General features: G+C 38.8%; 1 protein-coding gene across 3 annotated transcripts in view; it reads right to left on the bottom strand.

The window, feature by feature from the left end:
* Positions 1-84: 84 nt before the first annotated feature.
* NUP98 (nucleoporin 98 and 96 precursor) overlaps positions 85-19,359 on the bottom strand; it is an 86,894-nt gene continuing 67,619 nt past the window's right edge. For all 3 annotated transcript variants that reach the window (XM_005216208.5, XM_002693428.7, XM_005216209.5), the window contains exons 22-33: positions 19,019-19,175; positions 17,240-17,669; positions 16,408-16,637; positions 14,813-15,079; positions 11,295-11,452; positions 10,356-10,499; positions 9,227-9,369; positions 5,847-6,068; positions 3,570-3,811; positions 2,957-3,111; positions 1,560-1,671; positions 85-1,450 (exon numbers count right to left, since the gene is read on the bottom strand). In XM_005216208.5, coding sequence (XP_005216265.1) covers positions 1,233-1,450; positions 1,560-1,671; positions 2,957-3,111; positions 3,570-3,811; positions 5,847-6,068; positions 9,227-9,369; positions 10,356-10,499; positions 11,295-11,452; positions 14,813-15,079; positions 16,408-16,637; positions 17,240-17,669; positions 19,019-19,175 — 2,478 coding nt within the window. In that variant the 3' untranslated portion in view covers positions 85-1,232. The remainder of the gene's footprint in view (positions 1,451-1,559; positions 1,672-2,956; positions 3,112-3,569; positions 3,812-5,846; positions 6,069-9,226; positions 9,370-10,355; positions 10,500-11,294; positions 11,453-14,812; positions 15,080-16,407; positions 16,638-17,239; positions 17,670-19,018; positions 19,176-19,359) is intronic.

Genomic DNA, 19,359 nt, shown 5'->3' with positions numbered 1-19,359 from the left:
TTAGACTGCAAATTAAACAAGGCCGTCATAAAGCTCCTTGGGACAACAAGGCTCAAAAACACAAAAGAAAGCCAATACCAAGTATGCTATAAACATTTCATTTTATTTTTTTTAAGAAAGTAGCTTCAGAAAAAGAGGAAAATAATCTAGATCGTTTATATATATATATATATATATATACTTTTTAATAAAAACCTTTACATAATTTTCATGCATAAAGACCCAGGCGTGGCCATGCTGTCCATGATAGCCCGCACACCAGCAGTCTCCGGTGGTTACCTGGGGCTCCCCAGAGCTGGCTACAGTGTAGAGAAGACCCTCTGCCTGTCCCTGCCTCAGTGAGGGCTTTACCTTCTGCAACTGTAGATGGAGGGTGGGAAATGCTTTGGGCTAGAATGGGAGGGAAAGGGAGGGCTACCCGATCTACCACGTTTCATTGAAACTCATCAGGGAAATTCAGGCAGGAGGCCTTGCCAGATGACTGAAAACCAGGCACCAAAATGAGTTCTGGGAGTTTCCCAGAGACCTGGAGTCTGAGACCAAGGGCTCCTGCACAGGGAAGTTGTGGTGTTCACGGGAACATTCAAGGCAGGAAGAACAATCAAGCCTTGAAGCCCCATGGCTCCATAGCAGGCACTCACTCTACCTTAAATGAGTCAGAAAGACCCTGTTCTGCTTCCTCAGTTCAATCCTCTCCTGATTCCAAAAGTCATGCAAATCATCAATCTACTCCAGAGACAGAGTCTCTTCCTTCTGTGGATAGTTCACTTGTTAAGGAAGGTCCTAGGTCAACACATTTGTCCCAACCCCTGCCCCACTCCTTCTAAAGAGTCTGGGGATGAAAGGGCAGGAGTAGGAGCAGGGTAGCGGTTGGCATTGACAGTCACAAGATTCAGAATGGCTGAAGGAGGAAAAGCATTCCCTGGTTCTTTGGGGAATTCTGCCAAAGGTGCTTTATTGACCATTTCTAAAAAGGAAAAAAAAAAGAATGGCTCTTGAGGATGGTAAAGAGAGACTTGGCTCCTTTTTTGGGGGGTTCCAAAAGCCCTTATGCTACGTTTAGTATTAAGAAAGCCCTGAACAACTGGAGGTTGCTGCTTGGGCAGCAGGAAGGGAGGGGAGATTCCATGGCCAAGCCAGAGAACGGCAAACAGGGCAATCAACTTGATGCAGGAGCCCTCTGTGTGGTGAGTGTGAACAAGCATGTGAGTGTGGTGGGAGGAGCCCAGGGCTCACTGGCTCCCGACAGTCAGTTCCCGCAGGTAGGACTGTGTGAGGCTGCGCAGTTCCTCCAAGGCATAGTCCTCAGGCATGGGGAGCCGGCCAATGTGGGGAGCCAACAGGCGCAAAGGGACTCGCTGAGGGTCTGGCGTTGAGTCGGAGGTTGTATCAGAGGCATGCTGAAGGCTCAGTACCACCCGCAGCAGGTTGGCTACACGTTTGGCCATGTCTGGAGAAAAGAGCAGAGTGAGCACCAAACGAAGGGGTGAGGCAGGGGTATAATAATCACAAAGACAGGCAGTGAGCAGGCAGGCAGGGAGAGAAGGCGAGAGGCTGACCTGACTGAGCCAGGCGGTCCTTGGCATTGTAACACTGGATTTGCTCTATCCTGTTGCACAGTGAGGTCACTTTGGTGTGCAACTGCTCGAGTTCATAACCTGAGCAATCCACCTACAAAGAAGCAGGGAAACCAATTAGGCCAAAGGAACTCCCATCACTCCAATCCTATCCACAGACTGGCTATGCAACCCTCTGAAATGAGAGTGAGGTGAGGGAGGGGAAAACCCAAGAAGCTGGCCAGCAATGTCATGTTCCCACCGTCTAGCCTAGTTGCTGAAGACAAGACAGGATCTTAGCAATACACAACAGGAAAGCAATACAGTGTATAGGGCCTAGGACTGGGCAAGTTGTGAAATCACCATTCATGAACCATGTAATTAGCAAGCTTCAACATAGCACCAAAAATCTATATAAATCTGGGTCAGAGACATGGTATTGACTTAAAAGCACAACAATGAGACGTGGAGCCCAAACTAGCACTTAACTTAGGTCTTCTTCTGACTCCAACTAAGAATTAGCACTTGATAATTAATGTAGATATCAACAGCAACTGTGATTTTGTTATCAACAGAAATCACTTCCTTTCCTATCACATTACAGTTGTTTAGTTGCTAAGTCGTGCCTGACTTCTCTGACCCCATGGACTGTAGCCCACCAGGCTCCTCTATCCACGGGATTTCCCAGGCAAGAATACTGGAGTGGGTTGCCATTTCCTCCTCTAGGGGATCTTCCCAAACCAGGGATCAAACTCACGTCTCCTGCACTGGTGGGCATACCATGGGCTTCCCTGGTATTACAGCTGTTGGTAATCTTTAAATATTTCAAAATTACAGTGCTAGAGCTTCTTATTTAGGATGTTAATAAAGCACTTATTACATAGCACAAGTTTTTAATACTTTGATAATTCTATCTTAATATAATTGCTTTCTTTTGTAATCCTATATATTTATATCTTAGGCATTTAAAAACATTAGAGATCCATCCATAGGTGTCACCAGAATGCCCCCATAACACTTTCAATTTAAAACATGCCAAATATTATGTGAAAGAATTATCTACACTAAATCTCTGATCTTTACTGGATCTCTCAACCCAAAGCTTCTCACTTAAAACTAGTGGAAAAGGGTCGACAAGGGGAGGGGACTGACTAAGGACAAGTCTTAGGCATGTCCACTACACACTACTTAACAATAAGCCATAAAAAAATGTTTCAAGTTTTGATAGAGCTGTCATAATAGCTACATCAAATTTGTTTCATCAAAACATCTCTCCTGCACTGACAGTGCTATCTCTGTCAGTGAGTTTTTCAAGTTCTTGCTCAAGCCTTTGGCTGTCTCTGTGGCTTTATGGGCCAGGGAAAAAGAAAACCAGGCCATGGTTTAAGGAGCTCAGGTACCTGCTGTATATGACGGAGCATTTCAATGACCCTAATGTAGTCCAGGTAAACAAGCCCAGATGTTTCCCAGTCCTGGATTAGGCCACTGCGCTCCAGAGGTGCCAGGTCTTCCAAGAACCCCTTCAGGTAGTCATAGTTCTCATTAATAATGGCATCTGAAGAAACAAAATATTGACCAAAAGTGTACAGAGGAAGGAGATGGCAGAAATCCACGACAGGATGAAAAGGAAAATTATGTTGGGTCAGACTTGAGAATTACAGTAGATATTTCAAAATTCTCTTAAAGAAACTGTAAAGAATTCCTGGTTTCAGTTTCCCAAATAGCGATCTCTGGTGTTGCTGAATGAAACTCCCTAAACAATGAGCTTAACGCAATTAGTACCCATCAAGAATATTCCTGGCAGATGGGAATATAATAGATATTGCTGTTGACCTCTGCCCCTCACCCTCACTAAGCATCTTCTGCACAGGGAGCTTTTACAAAGTGTGATCTGATTCAAGTCTGCCATGCTCTGTACTGATCACTGTCCCTGGCCTGACTCATCATGGGCTCAGAGGTTTGAAGAATTGGGGGTGATCCCAGGAGACACAGACACTGGTCTGAAGCACTCACCAGAAGCTAAGTGCCGGATGACGAGCTTGTGGCACCTGTTCCAGTGTCCTGCTTTAAATAAGTAGAGGGCCTCCAAGTGCTTGTCGGATTCCATGTGTGCTCGCACTGCTTTGGCCTCATGAATCCATTCAGCGGGCACACAAAGCTTCTCGGTCAGGAAAGTCTCCTTAGCCCAAGATTCAGGGGTCTCCAACAGCTGGCAGTGCCGGGTAAGCAGCTCTCGAACAGCCTTCTCCCGCGTGCTATAGGAGGAAACGTCAGCTGGGATAAATCTCATCCTTACTGACGGAGAAGGCTGCCTCAGATGGCTCAAAGTGGCCCCTGAGGCAGTCTCCTAAACTGCAGGTCCTGACCCATAGAGGATCACCTCAAGCTTCACTTAAGGTGACATACCAGCATTAATTTTTAAAATGAAATAGAACAGAAGCACATTGTATTTTCATGGTCAAAACAGTCTGAGGATGAATACTCTTGGGAAGGTTGTCCACTGCCCCCAAAAGGCTTTGTCCTCACTGGCTCATTTCTCTTTTCTAACTATACTGGAATATCGTTGATGTTGCACAATGTTTGCTATACAATGGTGTACAGCAACATATGTTCATTCTTTAATTTTTCTCATATAGGTCATCACAGAATATTGAGCAGAGCTCACTGTACTATAGAGCAGGTCCTTGTTGCTTATCCATCTTATATACAGTACAGAGTGTGTGTGGGTTCATCCCAGCAGGCTCATTTCTTTGTTTCCTTTCTAGAACAGGAGATGAAGGATGAGATAGGGGAATTCTGGACCCACCGAGCAGTCCTCTGCAGTCCATTCTCAACCTCCTCTCTGCCCTTTCTCTCACATGGTCAGTGTAAGTAAACAAAGTTGACAGTTTTACAACATAAGGTCCTTTCTAGGTCCTGTTTTTTCCCTTATAGCCATCAGGCTTCCTAATTCATTTTCTCTTTACTCCTAGACTTAGGCTAAACTCACTCTTTCTGCTCTTAAGTCCACTTAAAGAGATTTCTTCTTCTGGCCAAAGGATCTCTCATTTGAATTTCAGATCAAAGCTATTCTCATCTTAGATTCTTTTGTCAACGCCTAGGCTTTTTAAGAATTCCCAGTCTCAGGACATCTGCCTCCTTTTCCTCTCCTCTTTAGGAAGCAGGATCTGCTTTCCCACAGCCAGTCATCAATCATCCCATCAGCCAGCCTTCTACCATGCGAAATTCTCCAAGAGTGTATTTAAATAAACGCAGAGGGAAATTCTGGGGTCATTTTGCCTCCTGGTAAGGAGGAAGAGGAAAGAGAAATTCCTTAAAGGGAAGGTTGTGCTGGATGCTTTATATTTTTACTCTTTTAATTTCATAGTCACCTTTGAACAGAGATTAGCAATATTATGATTTTACAGATTAAAAAACTGAGGCCTAGAGACTATCTTGACTCTAAGTCAAAAATGAGTACGTTTTACCCTAGGTCAAAGTGAGTACATGCTGAAGCCAGAATTTAGAAAGACCAGACTACAAAACAACTTTCCATGCCCTACGGAATGACAGATAGTACAGTACAATGATTAAGAGCACAGATTCTGGGTATCTTGAATTGAAAGCCTCACTCTGCCATTTACTAGCTATGTGATCTTGAACAAAAGTTATCTAATCTCTGTATGCCTTGAGCTGCTCATCTATAAACAGACAATAAGAATGTCTATCTCATAGGTTCATTATCACCATTAAACAAGTTAATATATTTAAAGTACTTACAACAGAATAGAAAGATATATAAAAACATTATATAAATTATATAACAAAGCATTGTGTTAAGTGTTTTTGTTCTTAGTAATATGCCATGCCGCTATCAATAACAAAAAACCTCCGGCTTTATACAGTTCACAGCAGGGAGTAAAGGTGTTTCTCTGGTTTTCATTCAGGACAGAGAACCAAAACATTATGCATCTGGGCAAGATTGTATTGGTAAATAGGTAAACACAACACTATCAAACTTGAGGAATGGATGGCAAGGGAAGAGAGAAAGCCAGTGGACAGAGACAAAGAAGGGGTACTCCTTGCCAACCTTTACGGATCCACTGAAGCAACACAGCCAGCATTACTTCTGCATAATTCTAAACATACCACATTCAAGGAATTTGTGCCTAAGTTAATGGGATTTTTCCACCCAGGTATATCCTTCCTTTCCACTTATTTCCCATACCGATTTAATAGGTGTTTAGACTGATTCCTTTGTTGCCCTGTAGGGCTAGAGGCACCCAGTGCATCTGATGGCTTCTCACTCACCTTGAGTTGTCAATGTGCAGGAGGACAAAGATGGCCCACTCCCAAAGGCCCTCACTCTCCAGTTGGCCAGCATAACTGGCCTGCAGCACACCCTCACACTGCTCTGAGAGATGGGTATAGTTAAGAGCCCGCAGCACCTCCCACAAGTGCCAGCTTAGGCGATAGTCCAAAGGATCCGCAGTTACGCTTCGAGGCTCCAGCAGCTGGTTGAGGTCATAATGTCTGCAAAGGAGAATGTGCTGAGTTACCAAACCCAGTCAGCAGACCACCTGCACTGGATAGGTTAACTCTTTCAGCCACAGCTTAGAAAACAATAAAGGCAAGTACCCTAGAGCAGAAGCATCATAAGCCTTACAGTCTTCCTCCTCTAGGTTTAGCCAGATTACAGATCCTACCAAAAACCAAGGAACTTCCCTTCTCAGGCTCTTCTAATAAGTCTGATGGTATTTCTTTGGTCTATTTTTACCATTCTGGTACAGGAAGTCTTCACAACTTTCACCCTTTCATTATTATAGTGTCTTTTCCTTAACCATTAAAAAAAATTTAAGTTTCCTCAGTATCTTTCACATTGTTCTACTATCTGAAGTTGCTGAAGTGCTACTTCACCTGTTTATCTGAACACCTGACTAGTCTTAATGATGGTTATGTCCTTCCTTTTGCTTTACAGTTGGTATTATTCTTTATACAGAAATCCAAGTACCCAAGGTTTGAAAGTCTCCCTAAGGCTTTTGCTTTTTCTTCTGCAAGGGGGCCCAAGGATCTCAATGATTCTGGACCAGTTTGTGTGTGATGTTCTTAACTTCCAAATCCCAGACCGTAAGAACAGTAAGAATGAAGATCCCATACCCACAAGCTTTAAAGATCTAGGCGTTGGTTTACCAACCAGAGTGTTTCCATTTCACCTAAGATCCCAGACATCTCACAAGTACCTACACCTTGCCAAGTAATGAGTAGTTTTTCTTGCCCAGTACTGTCAAACTGAACTTTGTGTGATAATGGAAATGTTCTATAATCTGCTTTGACCAATAAGATAGCCACTAGCCATGTGTGGCTATTAAACACTTGAAATATGGCTAGTGCGAATGAGTAATTAAACTAAGATTAGGATTTTCTATCTCAGTCTGGCTTTGGTTTCTGGCATATTGAGATATATGCTTTTTTTCTTCCTCTTTTTTCTTGTTTGACAGTAAAAGAGGTGACATACAATAACTATACATATTTAGAATATACAGTTTTCGCAAGTTCAAACACATATATACACCTGTGAAACTACCACCAAGATCAAGATAACAAGCTAACCTATCACCTCCAAAAGGTTCCAGAAGCCCCTCTGTGATTCCTCTCTCCTACCTATCCCTACACCTATTCTTCCCACTCAACAACTGATTCCTCTATCATTATAGATTAGTTTGCATTTTACAGTATTATATAAATTGAAATCAAACAGTAGGTATAGTTTGGGGAAGTATTTTTTTTTTTTGTCTCTTCAAAACTAAGTAAAAGTACTTTATAATTCGCCATTGCTGCTGTGTGTTATCAACAGTTACTGGTGAGGTAGTCTTCCATTGTAGAGACGTACCACAATTGGCTTATCCAATCACCTATTGATGGAAATTTGGGCTGTTTCCTGTTTTGAACCTTTACAAATAAAACTGCTATCAACACATACACAGACATATATTTTCATTGCCCTCAGGTAAATACTTAGAGGAGTATAATGACTGAATCACATATGGTATGTAGGTGTATGTTAAACTTTTTTTTAGCTACCAAACTCTTTCCCCAAGTGCCAGTATTATTTATATTTTCCCCCAGCAGTGTTGAGAATTTCAATTGCTCCACATCCATGATGACATTTGGTAAAGGTCTTTTAAAAATTCTAACCATTCTAACTGATGGGTAGTGGCATCCCACGACAGCTTTAATTTGCATGTCCCTGATGTCTACCAATGTTAAACAACTTTTCATGGGCTTGACATGTAGATCTTCTTTGGTGAAGCATCTTTGAAATATTTTCCCATTTTTAAACTGGACTGTTCTCTTATTATTGAGTTCAAAGAGTTCTTTACATGTTCTGGATAAAAGTTCTTTATCAGATATATGAATTGAAAATATATTTTCCCAATCTGTAGCTTGTCTTTTCAATCTCTTACAGACATTAAAAAAGAATAAGGACAAGTTACAAATAACTTTATGCAAATAAATCTGGTGACTTTGGTGAAACAGAAAAATTCCTTAGGAAAAACAAATGAACAAAACTGACTCAAGAAAAAAACTATTACAACATAAAAAAGAACTATTAGATACCCCCATTAAAGTGGCAGGGTGTGGGGGGCGGCAGCAAAAGATTTCAACAGACATTTCAGGAAGATATGTAGATGGTAAATAAACACATGAAAAAACACTTGCCATCATTAGGTATTAGGGGGAATGCAAATTAAAACACAGTTTTAGTTATGTGTATTTTACAACAAGAGACTATTATTCTAAAATTAGTATAGTTAATTTAAAAGAAAGTATTTAAAGATCTGAAGTGAGATGTGAGCTACTACTGACTAGAGAAAACTGCTCAGTGTTTCTGATGTAAGGTAAAAAGACAGCTCTGAGATAGTTTAAATTATTTGATTAGATATAACAACATGTTAATATATTAGTTTCTTATTAAGCACACAAAAAAAGAGACACCAGTATATGCCCACTAAAATGATGAAGTTTTAAAAGCCAATAATAACAAATTTTGAGGAGGATTTGGAGCAATTATAGATCTTGATGGGACTTTAAGCACAAGTGGTCATAGCAGCTTTATTCTTAGTATATCCTAAGACAAAAAAAATTGTTCACTAACAAATGAATAAAAATTAAATTTCTGATATACATATTAATATGGATAAATCGCAGAATCACCATGTTGGGTAAAAAAAAAAAAAGCAGGCACAAAAGATAACATACAGAATTATAAAAAATTCTGTAATAGCCAAGTAATCTACAATAATGAAAAGTCAGTAGTTGTCTGGGGTGTGGACTGACTGCAAAGGGACATGAGGGAACTTTTGGAGGGTAATGTAAATGCTATCAGATAGTGATGGTAGTTATATTACATTAAAAAATATGAAACCACACACTTTATTATCAATATATATAAATTGTATCTCATTGAAGTTGATTAAAATAATTTTGTTTTTAAAATTTTTATTAAAATATAATTGATTTAAAATGTAAATTTTTAGATTTCTAATTCTAGTTCCCATGCTCTTTGAACTCCATTAGTTTTATTTTGTGATTAATATAATCTTATGGCAATTTGACCACATATAAAAGGGAAAGAACTCCCTAAGGTTCATGGAACCCTCAAAAGTGATTATAACACATGACTGATTTACCTGTCACTGTAGAGTTTTAGAAGGTGAAAGCAGACATCTTGAAGAGGTCTCTGTGAGTCTTGCTCCTCCTCTACCACATATCCAGAGCCCTCCAGGTATGAGGGAAGTGGACAGCAGGCGTATCTGTCACTATCAGAGGTATTCTGAAGTTAAGAATTTGATAAAACAATACGTCAGCTCCAAGTATGTTTCACTAGATGATGATATGTCTCAGTTACTCAGATGTGTATTAAGAATGGTGTGACATCCGCTAAAGGACTGTTTCAAGGATTTTAAACTTCATTACACTCGGGTTTTTTTAGTGTTCTTTTTTCCCTGACAAATAATTCTGGCAAATGATATCAATGACAATACAAATTAACAGTAAGAAAAGAACCAAATAATGGCATTAAAAACATTAAGAATACTTTAACCTCCAAATACACAAGGAATATGAAATATTAATATAATGATATTTAGAGGCAAATTTCAGACGTGCTAATTTGGGGCTATACTAAACACAAGGTCAGGCTGTAGCTCAGGGAATTCCTGAAGGAATAAAACAGCATTAGGAATGAAGAAAAACCCTCTGATGATGGTGCAGGAAAACAGCAGTAAGAAAATAAATTATGGGATTCCCTGACGGTCCAGTGGTTAAGAATCTGTCTTGCAAGGCAGAAGACACTGGTTCGATCCCTGGTCTAGGAAGATCCCACATGGCAAGAGGCAGCTGAGCCCGTGTGTCACCGACTATTGAAGCTCACATGCCCTAGAGCCTGTGTTCCTCAAGAGAAGCCACCGCCATGAGAAGCCCACACACTGCAACTAAAGAGTAGCCTTCACTCGCCCAACTAGAGAAAGCCTGAGGGAAGCAACAAAGACCCAGCGTAGCAGAAAATAATACAATCACTTAAAAAAAAAAGAGTAAACTATGGAAACTCATTGTATTAAGCAAAACATAAGCAGATATTTGAAGAAATTTCCCATCATTTCCTGTGTCCATTTCAATTTTACAGTAATTTCAAAAAAGTAGTTAGAAAAAAGTATTGTGAAATATGATTTGATGGTTTTTTTTTTCCTCTGGAGTACTTTTCTAGTAAAATCAGAACTCCTACCAGAACTTGTGCTTGGTTCTACTGGATACATGTACCTGAAATGCTTCTTCATACATGCTGAGCGCCTTGGAAATGGAAGCTGTTGGTGGAAGCAAATACCAAAGATGGACAGCCAGGGAGCGTTTCCAATCCAACTGGGAGCACACATTGATTTGCTTCTGCTCTGAGAGCTGCCACACCTGCAGGAGGCAAAATCACCACCACAGCTCTACATTATATATTACCTTGTTATTGCCCAGGCTTGCATGCTGCTCACTTATTTAAGTTGCATTTAAAATGATTTAAATAGCAGTGTTAATGGCCCAGATATAAACTACACAGTTCCCTGGTGGCAGGTGACTGGGTGGGCTAAATAGGAGGCACTTAGACAATAAGTGCACTGAGAAGTGATGAGAACCACTCACTGCCCACAGTGGTCAACTTTTTAAGACGTGAATAAATTCTGATCAGTGACTATGTTTTTGGAAATTGATGGCAAGTAAAACAGGTAGGCAGGAAGAAAACTGGCTTAAAGTCATTATGATACATCATACATAAAATGAAAGAGAAGTGGCTATTAAAAAAAGAGAGGCCAAACAACATGAAAAAGTGTCCATATTCAGTAAGTTCCCAAGAAAAGTTGCAGAACTATGTATAATTCTATTTGAATATATACAGGTATAAATGTGCATGCTTTATATGTCAGAATATACTTAAAATATGTCTAGAAAGACAGATAATGAATTATGTTATCACTATTATAGGGGTTATGGCAAATTTTAACATTTTAATTTCTATACAACCAGTATTTTCTTCCCCCACAATGTACATACTGTACCTTTCTAATTTGAAAATATTTCTGCTCAAAGTTAAATACAAGTTGCTTAGTTACAGGTAACAATGCACAACTTAAAAGATAGCTCTTTGCTTTAACTTCAAGTAATCCTGAATCTATGAAAAAATTTATGTGAGTTCACAAGAAAAGAAGAAAATACCGGTTTTCCAGCCAAGAGGGCAAAGATGCGCAGTCTCTCCTCCTGGATGAAGCAGTCAGCCTGGAGTTGATGCCAATCCACCAGCTGCATAGTAAGCAGCTCACGAACTGATTGGCTGCCAACCAACTGGGATAAAAGAAGAGCAAGACGATGATCACCTACAAGAGAAACAGAAGTTCTTTGGTGATACTGAGAATTTACAGACTTGGAAAAATACGTAGGGGCATTATCTTATTTCTTCTGGCCCCCAGAAACACTTCTGACTGCTTTTGGCAGTAGTGCTGAAAGACTGAGTAGAAAATTTTTGACTAGGGTAGAAAATCTTCAAAGTAGCTTAACCTAATTACATACAGACTGTACAGTACACAGAGAATTAGACCATAAATTAAGAGAATAATTCTTTGTTTCATCCCTAACTGACCTCCTTAAAGTCAATGCTCCTTTTCCTTATCCTTTTGTTTTTGGATATGGGTCAGTGCTTACATGACTAAAGTACGATGTCCTGCCCGGAAACTAAGGCTCTCATCACAAAGCGTTTCCTTAACACACTAAAGACACTTGGAGGAAAGAAATCATGCATCAGGAACACATCTGGAAATATGTTAATAGGTCAAGCCGTCTCCCTGCTTACCTGTATACAAGTAACCAAAACATGACTGGGCTATGATTCATGCAGTAAATGTTGCAGCCCATTTGACCATGAGCTGCTAGTATTCTAAATGAATCACAATAAAGGAATAAAGGTTATTTCTGTGTATCTACTGGACAAGTTCTGATAAGAAACTGGTATATCATATCTTGACTCAATCATTAAGGTCATTTTTCTTGGCTCTGATAACCAATTTAGCTTCCACCAATCCTTGACTTTTCACATAAGACTTTCCTGAATGACAAGAACATGTGCTTGAACAAATGGAAGGAGTCTAGAAAGCTTCAAGTTGATTTTAGTGTATGGTGTGATGTGACGATCTAAATTCATCTTTTACAAGTGAACATTCAACTATTCCAGCATTATCTGTTGAAAAGATTGTCCTTTTCACATTTAAACTATCTTGGCACTTTTTTGTCAAAAATCAACTGACTGTAAGCACAACAGTTTTATATTTGGATTCTCATTTCTGTTCCATTGATGTGAATGTTCATCCTTATGCTGATTCCACATTGCTGTGACTGCTGTCCCCAATCTTAGGGTGAAATCATCCTATCTTTTCAACATTAAGTATGATGTTAGATGCAGTTTTTTTGGTATATTTGCTTTGATACCAGGACAATAATGTTGCCATAGGTGAGGTGAAAAGTGCTCCCTCCTATTTTCTGGAACAGTTGTAGAAAATTGGTATTCTTTCTTTCTTCTTGCAGCAATGAACGGCTTGCAGGGTCTTAGTTCCCTGACCAAGGACTGAACCCGGGCCCTCGGCAGTGGAGTCCTAACCACTGGACTGCCAGGGAATCCCTTCGTATTATTTCTTCTTTTAAAAGCTTAAGTGTATTCACCAGGTAAGACATCTGGGCCTGAGCTTTTCTAAGTGAAAATTGCAAATTACTAATTCAACTTCTTACAGATTTATTTAGATTTTCTACTTTTTCTTGAATTTTGATAATTATACCTTCCTAGGAATTTTCAATTTCATCCAAATTGTTGCATTTGTTGACATAGAATTGCTTATAGTATTTCCTTTTCTGCAGTAGCGATGGTCACTCTTTCATTCCTATTTTTGGCAATGTTATCTTTCCTCTTTTTTTCACTGTCAGTGTAGTTAAAGATTTATAAACTTTCCTGATCTTTTCAAAAAACTAACTTTGGTTTTATCAATTCCTCTACTGTTTCTATTATCATTCCTCTAATGTTTTCATTATCACTGAATTCTGTTCTAATCTTTAATATTTCCTCCTTCTACCTTTGGGTTTAGTTTTCTCTTCTTTTGCTAATTCCTCAACATAGAAGCTTAGATTATAATTTGAGGAGTCTCTTCTTGTTGAGTAGGTACCAAGTAATGCTTCTTACTGACAGTGTTTTAAGTATACTATATTCTTGACTTTGTTTAGTTAGTTCTCTATCAATTATTGAAAGTGGAGGTAGGAAGAGAAGCAAAAGTTTTTAATAAGCTAAAACATAGTGCCTTGCCAAAAGCTTAATCTTAGGGTAAGAAAAAAAGGGGAGGAAAAGTAGAGTTTGTGAATGAATAAATCTAAGGACCTGACTTTCCGGCAATCCTGTTCCACTCACATCTATGTGTATCTCTTAAATGGTTCATAACCTTTATAACTTTATAGAAGGTCAATCCTGAAGACAAGTTTTCATTGTATAAATGTATGAAGATTACCTAAGGCACAAATTGAAAATAAACCCAGTTGATGGCTCCAATTAGTTGGCTTCAGTAAACAAGGTTTCAGTAAAGTTTGATCAAGGATCTAATTATATACATATTAAACTGAACTATGTCATCCTTTTGGAGAAGGCAATGGCACCCCACTCCAGTACTCTTGCCTGGAAAATCCTATGGACGGAGGAGCCTGGTAGGCTGCAGTCCGTGGGGTCGCTAAGAGTCAGACACGACTGAGCGATTTCACTTTGACTTTTCACTTTCACGCACTGGAGAAGGAAATGGCAATCCACTCCAGTGTTCTTGCCTGGAGAATCCCAGGGATAGGGGAGCCTGGTTGGCTGCTGTCTATGGGGTCGCACAGAGTCGAACACAACTGAAGCGACTTAGCAGCAGGAGCAGCAGCATGTCATCCTTTAATCCTATCAAGATTTTTATCTAGACACTTAGTAACTACTTGCTGAATGCCTCTCACTAATGAATGTGGAACTAAAAATACATACACATATATATATGAGAAGTCCAAAAATTAAACTTCAATATGTTTATTTGAATGAAATAAGTGAATCAGTGCAAAACATATATGTTTATGAAGTTCAGTAGGGGGACCTAAATGTCAAAAGAAATCTGCTAACATGGCACATTTTATGTATGAAAGAAATTAAGAAGTATTTGACTATAATATCTATATAACATTTGTGATGTATTACATGAAAAAAAATGAAAAAAATGTATATATATAAAAAACAGGATACTATCTTTTAAAATAATACATGCACTGTTGCTCTGTATGCACATATTTGTATATACTTTATATATATTACAAAGTAAACATTTTAAATACAAACTGCACATTGAAATGTTTGCAGTGAATAGTAGTAAAGGATTCAGGTGATTTTGGTTTACTGCCCTGTGCTTATCTGCATTTTCTACTTTTACTGCAAATGCATGTGTGGCATATAAAATTAAAATAACTTTAATTAAAATTTAAGATTTAAGGTTATAAAAGGAAAACCAGAAGGCACAGTCCCTACCTATTTTGGAGAAACCAGAAATCTTGCTGCGAAGTTTATGCTTAATATTCAGGTTAGAAGATAAGGGCAAACCCACAATTAAGAAAAGGGCAAACCCACAATTAAGGGTAGGGACAGTGAATAGGAAGTAGGCAGAAGTGCAAAGGACTGTATGTCCTACCTGACTGCTGGGCCAGGGAGCAGGCCTCACTGATCCTCTTGCCCGTGAGGTAGCTGAAGACAGCCTCCATAGGGTTGTCTTTTCGGGTCAAGGAGACTTCTTCCTCAATTTGAGGTGAGGCAGTACTGGACAGCCAGCGAGAAAAAGCTCTCCTTCGCTCCAGAATCTGAATGTATTCACTGGGCTCATCCAGCTGGCTATCAAGCTCCTTTAGGTGGCCCCACAGAGCTTCGCATAATGTCCACGTTAGGCTCCAGTGCTTCACAACTAAGAAACGGACAGGAAAACAATGCGATGACACAAAGTCATACAGTAACTACAGAGAGGGGATCACTTTAATTGTGGCATTAAAAATTACATCAGTTAATGAATACCCCCAACAATGACTCGAGTTGCTTTCTCTGTCTGCATCTCACTCAGCTGTGTCTTACAAGCTCCAGAGGTGTGTGGTGTAACTGCCTGCTTACTCCACGTTTCCATGGCACTTACAAATGTAACTCTACGCTCCTTTAAACAGACTCCTCTAGCCTAATTATGGCTAATATAGTCTCAAATGATAAAGAAAAATCCTCTGATTTGATCAAATTTTGTTCACAAATGCTTTATTAAGAAAATAGTGCTCTAAGAACTTGTGAAGGATTATTCTCTGCTACAGCCTAACAATTTAGTGAGTTTAAATGATACTGTTCAATGTCCTTAAGAGCAAACCAACTCTATCTACACAATATAACTACAATAGCTACCATTCATTTTACAGATGAGGAAACTGAGGTATGGAACTTTAAGTGACTTGCTCAAAATTACAGGCCAAGATGTAACAGAGCCAGGATTCAAATTCAAGTAATCGGAGTCCAGTTCTTAGTCACTATGCTATATTGCCCATGGTGAGGGAGAACAAAAAGGGAGCACTGTTTACCACTTTATGCTATTCACCAAATACGCACTGGGATGACAACTCACATATTTGAAGAGATGAGACGACTGAAGCAAACACAAAGAAATTAACATAAGCAAGTTCCAAAATGTGTGGTATAGAACATTCTAAAATAGTGCCCATTTTGCAATAAAAGTGATATGAACTGATGTGTGAAACATGTAATTTTTCTACATGTTAAACTTTTCTAATTTTCCTTGAAATTAAGTGCCCAAATTAGAAAAGCCCTTAATCAAAGTATGGGTTCAGAAAAACACGGTCACAATCGTTATAGAAAGGTAATAGTGAGAGAGGACAGGAAGAGAAGTCATAATCAACAAAGTTGGTGGGAAGAACAAGTGGGACTTGAATTAGACATGGAAGAATGAGTAGGACTTAGGTAGGAACTCTATGTTCTCTGGGTGGGGTAAGAGATCTAATTTCATAAATTCACGAGAGGAACTGGCTACAGTTCCTCTGAACAGTGGTGTAAAAGTGATGATAAAAAATGATAGGATTTCTCCCTGTTTGAGATTCTGTTCATCACAACTCAACTACAGATTAAGTCCAAGCTCAGGCATCCATCCACTACACTGGCATGAGGAAATACATCCTGCTATGAACGTATGCTGCTACTCCTGTTCCTGGGACATCAAAGGTTAGAAGCACAGTCCATACTCACTTTGTGGTTCCAATAAATCTCTCGATGCTTCCTTAATCCAATCTGCATAGTCATGAATGACAGCAACTCCCGGATTGGGGACAATAAGAGGACACAGCTCATCCACGTGAACAGTGCTATGTTTTAATTTAAGCTCCAGAGATGTCTGGTATAATTGCAGGTCTTTGTCCAGCTTCTTTTGCCTCAAACTAAGTTTTTCCAAATGAACTTTGAATGGAGACTCAGTTAGGCTACAAGGGCAAATTAACAAATAAGACAGAAAATAAAGACAGGTGGTAGAATGTTCCTACAATAAAATCTTTCTTTTTATCTAATTACAAAATTGGATACAAACATTCTGTGATTTTTAAAAAATTCTGTTTCCTAATATCAAACTATAAAGGATTATCCATCGTTTATACATTTACCTTATTAGGTCAAAGATACACAGAAGGTGCTTTATTGAGAATATACCTTATATATGAAGAAATTACAAATATCTTAAGTGAGAAAATGGAAAAATGACTAATGCAATAAAAAGGATGAAAACTCAAGGAATGCTATAGCAATTAGCTTTGGGTCTATTATCTTTTCTAACTGAAGTTTAACCATTAGGTAAGAATTAATATACTCTTCATACCTTGATGATACAAATGGAGTTATTAATGGCAAGTTATTAAATAGTTATCATTAGGTAAGTATTACATAATTTTTAATTATGCCAATAAAACTGTGCTAAGGATATATCTAGAAAATCACAAAGTGGAGCCCTGACCTTGTGTCTCCTGGTGATGAAAAGCTTTTGTTCACCTACCACATTGCCTTTCTCAGAAAACAAGGAAATGTGACTCACGATTTAACAGCTACTGGATTAGGCAGGAATCCATATTCCATACAGTCAGCAATCTGATGATTTTCCAGTTCCAGAGAACCACTCAGCTGTTCTCCACTATTAGCAAGCGTCCAGTTGGGGCCCCAACCAACCCGAAATGATCGTCCCATAAATAGGGCCATGTCCATCAGGAGCTTCCCCTTTCCATAGGTGACAGACTTTTTAAGAGGGACTAGGCCTGGTTGTCTGCGGGTACCCACTGTTTTCAACTGAAACTCAGGGGCTGGGCTGGGCACCGTAAACACAGAAGTCAAGGGTGGAGGAACAGACCAAGGGGATGTGGGCGGTATATTCATCAACGATGATGTTCTGGGAGTACGACATTCTTGTAAAGAGGCACTTGGTGAAAGGAAAGTCCCACTTGTAAATTTTGATTGTAGTAACCCACTTACTAAAATAAGGAGGAAAAAAAGACTATTAGAAAATACAGCCTATTGATTCTTAAACAATCACAACCAGCAAGGCTGAAATTATAGTTTTATTAAACTATCAATAATTAAATCAGATATAGATGACTAAGAGCAGGTTATATCAGACTGCAGAAATAACTTTCACATGGGAAATCAAGGCAGGAATTCTATTGATGATGTCAACAACAATAACAACACTATTGCTATTATTTAAAAAATCTATCTAGCACTTATCTGAAGTAGACTCTATATAATCCATTTGTATACACTGTTTCATTTCATCCTTCAATAACTTTAAATAACATTGCAGTCCTCATTTTATAGATGAGAAAACTAGGCTCAGTTAAATGACTTGTCCAAATCTACAAAGCTACCAAGTGGCAGTACTGACAGATAAACCCAGGTAAATCTGACACCAATGTTCATGCCCTTATCAAAATGCAAATGTTTCCTCTTTAGTCAATATAAAAAGTTGATAAGATCAAAACTCAAAATTCCTACCACTTCCAGTGCTCAATGCCAGAATTAAGAAACCAAACCCACTGAGATATCTTGTAATTGCATATATGCCTTTCAGAAGGATAGTTTTTGTTACTTTTGCCTGTTTTTCAGTTTTATCTACTTCCTGTTTAAAGCAAGGAATCGTTGATTGAAGTATAAGATTTTCGTGTAGTGTTCATTATGGAAAAGCTTATAAATGTTTAACTGATGCTTCATTAAAGCATTTTTTAAAGGAAAGTTAATAAGAGTACTCAAAAGAATTGAAAAATAAACAGTTTTTAGGGTAACATAAACAAATCCCTTACTGGTAGGTCCTCTGGCTTTCAAAATGTTTTGAAATTATACCTACTTAACTCTTTTATTGATATCAATACTCTAGCTCCAATCCCACATAATTATAAGTCCACTAGAAGAGATAAGAAAAGCTTTAAAATAAAACAGGAAATTGCTTTCCTGGAAATTTGGCAAATTTCAGGGGAGAGCAGAAATCTGAAAAGTTTCATACATGATAGGAAGCAACATTTGTCCCTAGAAAACAATAAGGATAGTGTTAGAATTGCACAAAAAGTACAGTACAGAACAACTTGTTGATTCTTCTAAGGTCTGATAAAAATTAGGAGAACTGACCTTACTATCTAAGCCACATTCATAAGCAAATAAAAACAAACCTCTAAACAAAACACAAATGTTTTTTTTTCCCATACAACTTTTGCATCTGCACCAGTGATCATAGTTTGGAGTTGTTTGCTACAGAAGTTGACTCAGCTTTGAAGAAATGTGAAAAGCCAGACTTTACAGCTTTCTTGTAAAAGAGCATCTTTTACAGTACCTAATGAACGAGGTTTTGATGAGTGAGTTGCTGAGATGGGGAGCCTGGGAGAACATATTTCTTGAGAAGTATCTGCTTTAGAAGGAAGGTGACTGATGCGCTGATCCAGGACCGTATCTACATCTTCTTCATCAGCAAGCAATGATGCTTTCATGATCTAAAAAAGCAATATCTACAGAATGAATGTGCTCCCCCAAATCCAAAGGCCATAAAAGAAAAACGCAGCTTACAACAACCAATTAAAAAGCTCTGCCTCAGGTCATGTCCAGAGCTAGTACAACATTTGTGTGACTAACTCTGTTATACTGTATGTGCCTGAAGGACAGAAGTTATATAAAACT

This window comes from Bos taurus, chromosome 15 (genome assembly GCF_002263795.3).
Source record: "Bos taurus isolate L1 Dominette 01449 registration number 42190680 breed Hereford chromosome 15, ARS-UCD2.0, whole genome shotgun sequence".
Taxonomy (NCBI): Eukaryota; Metazoa; Chordata; class Mammalia; order Artiodactyla; family Bovidae; genus Bos; species Bos taurus.
This window is presented reverse-complemented; position numbering and strand designations above follow the sequence as displayed.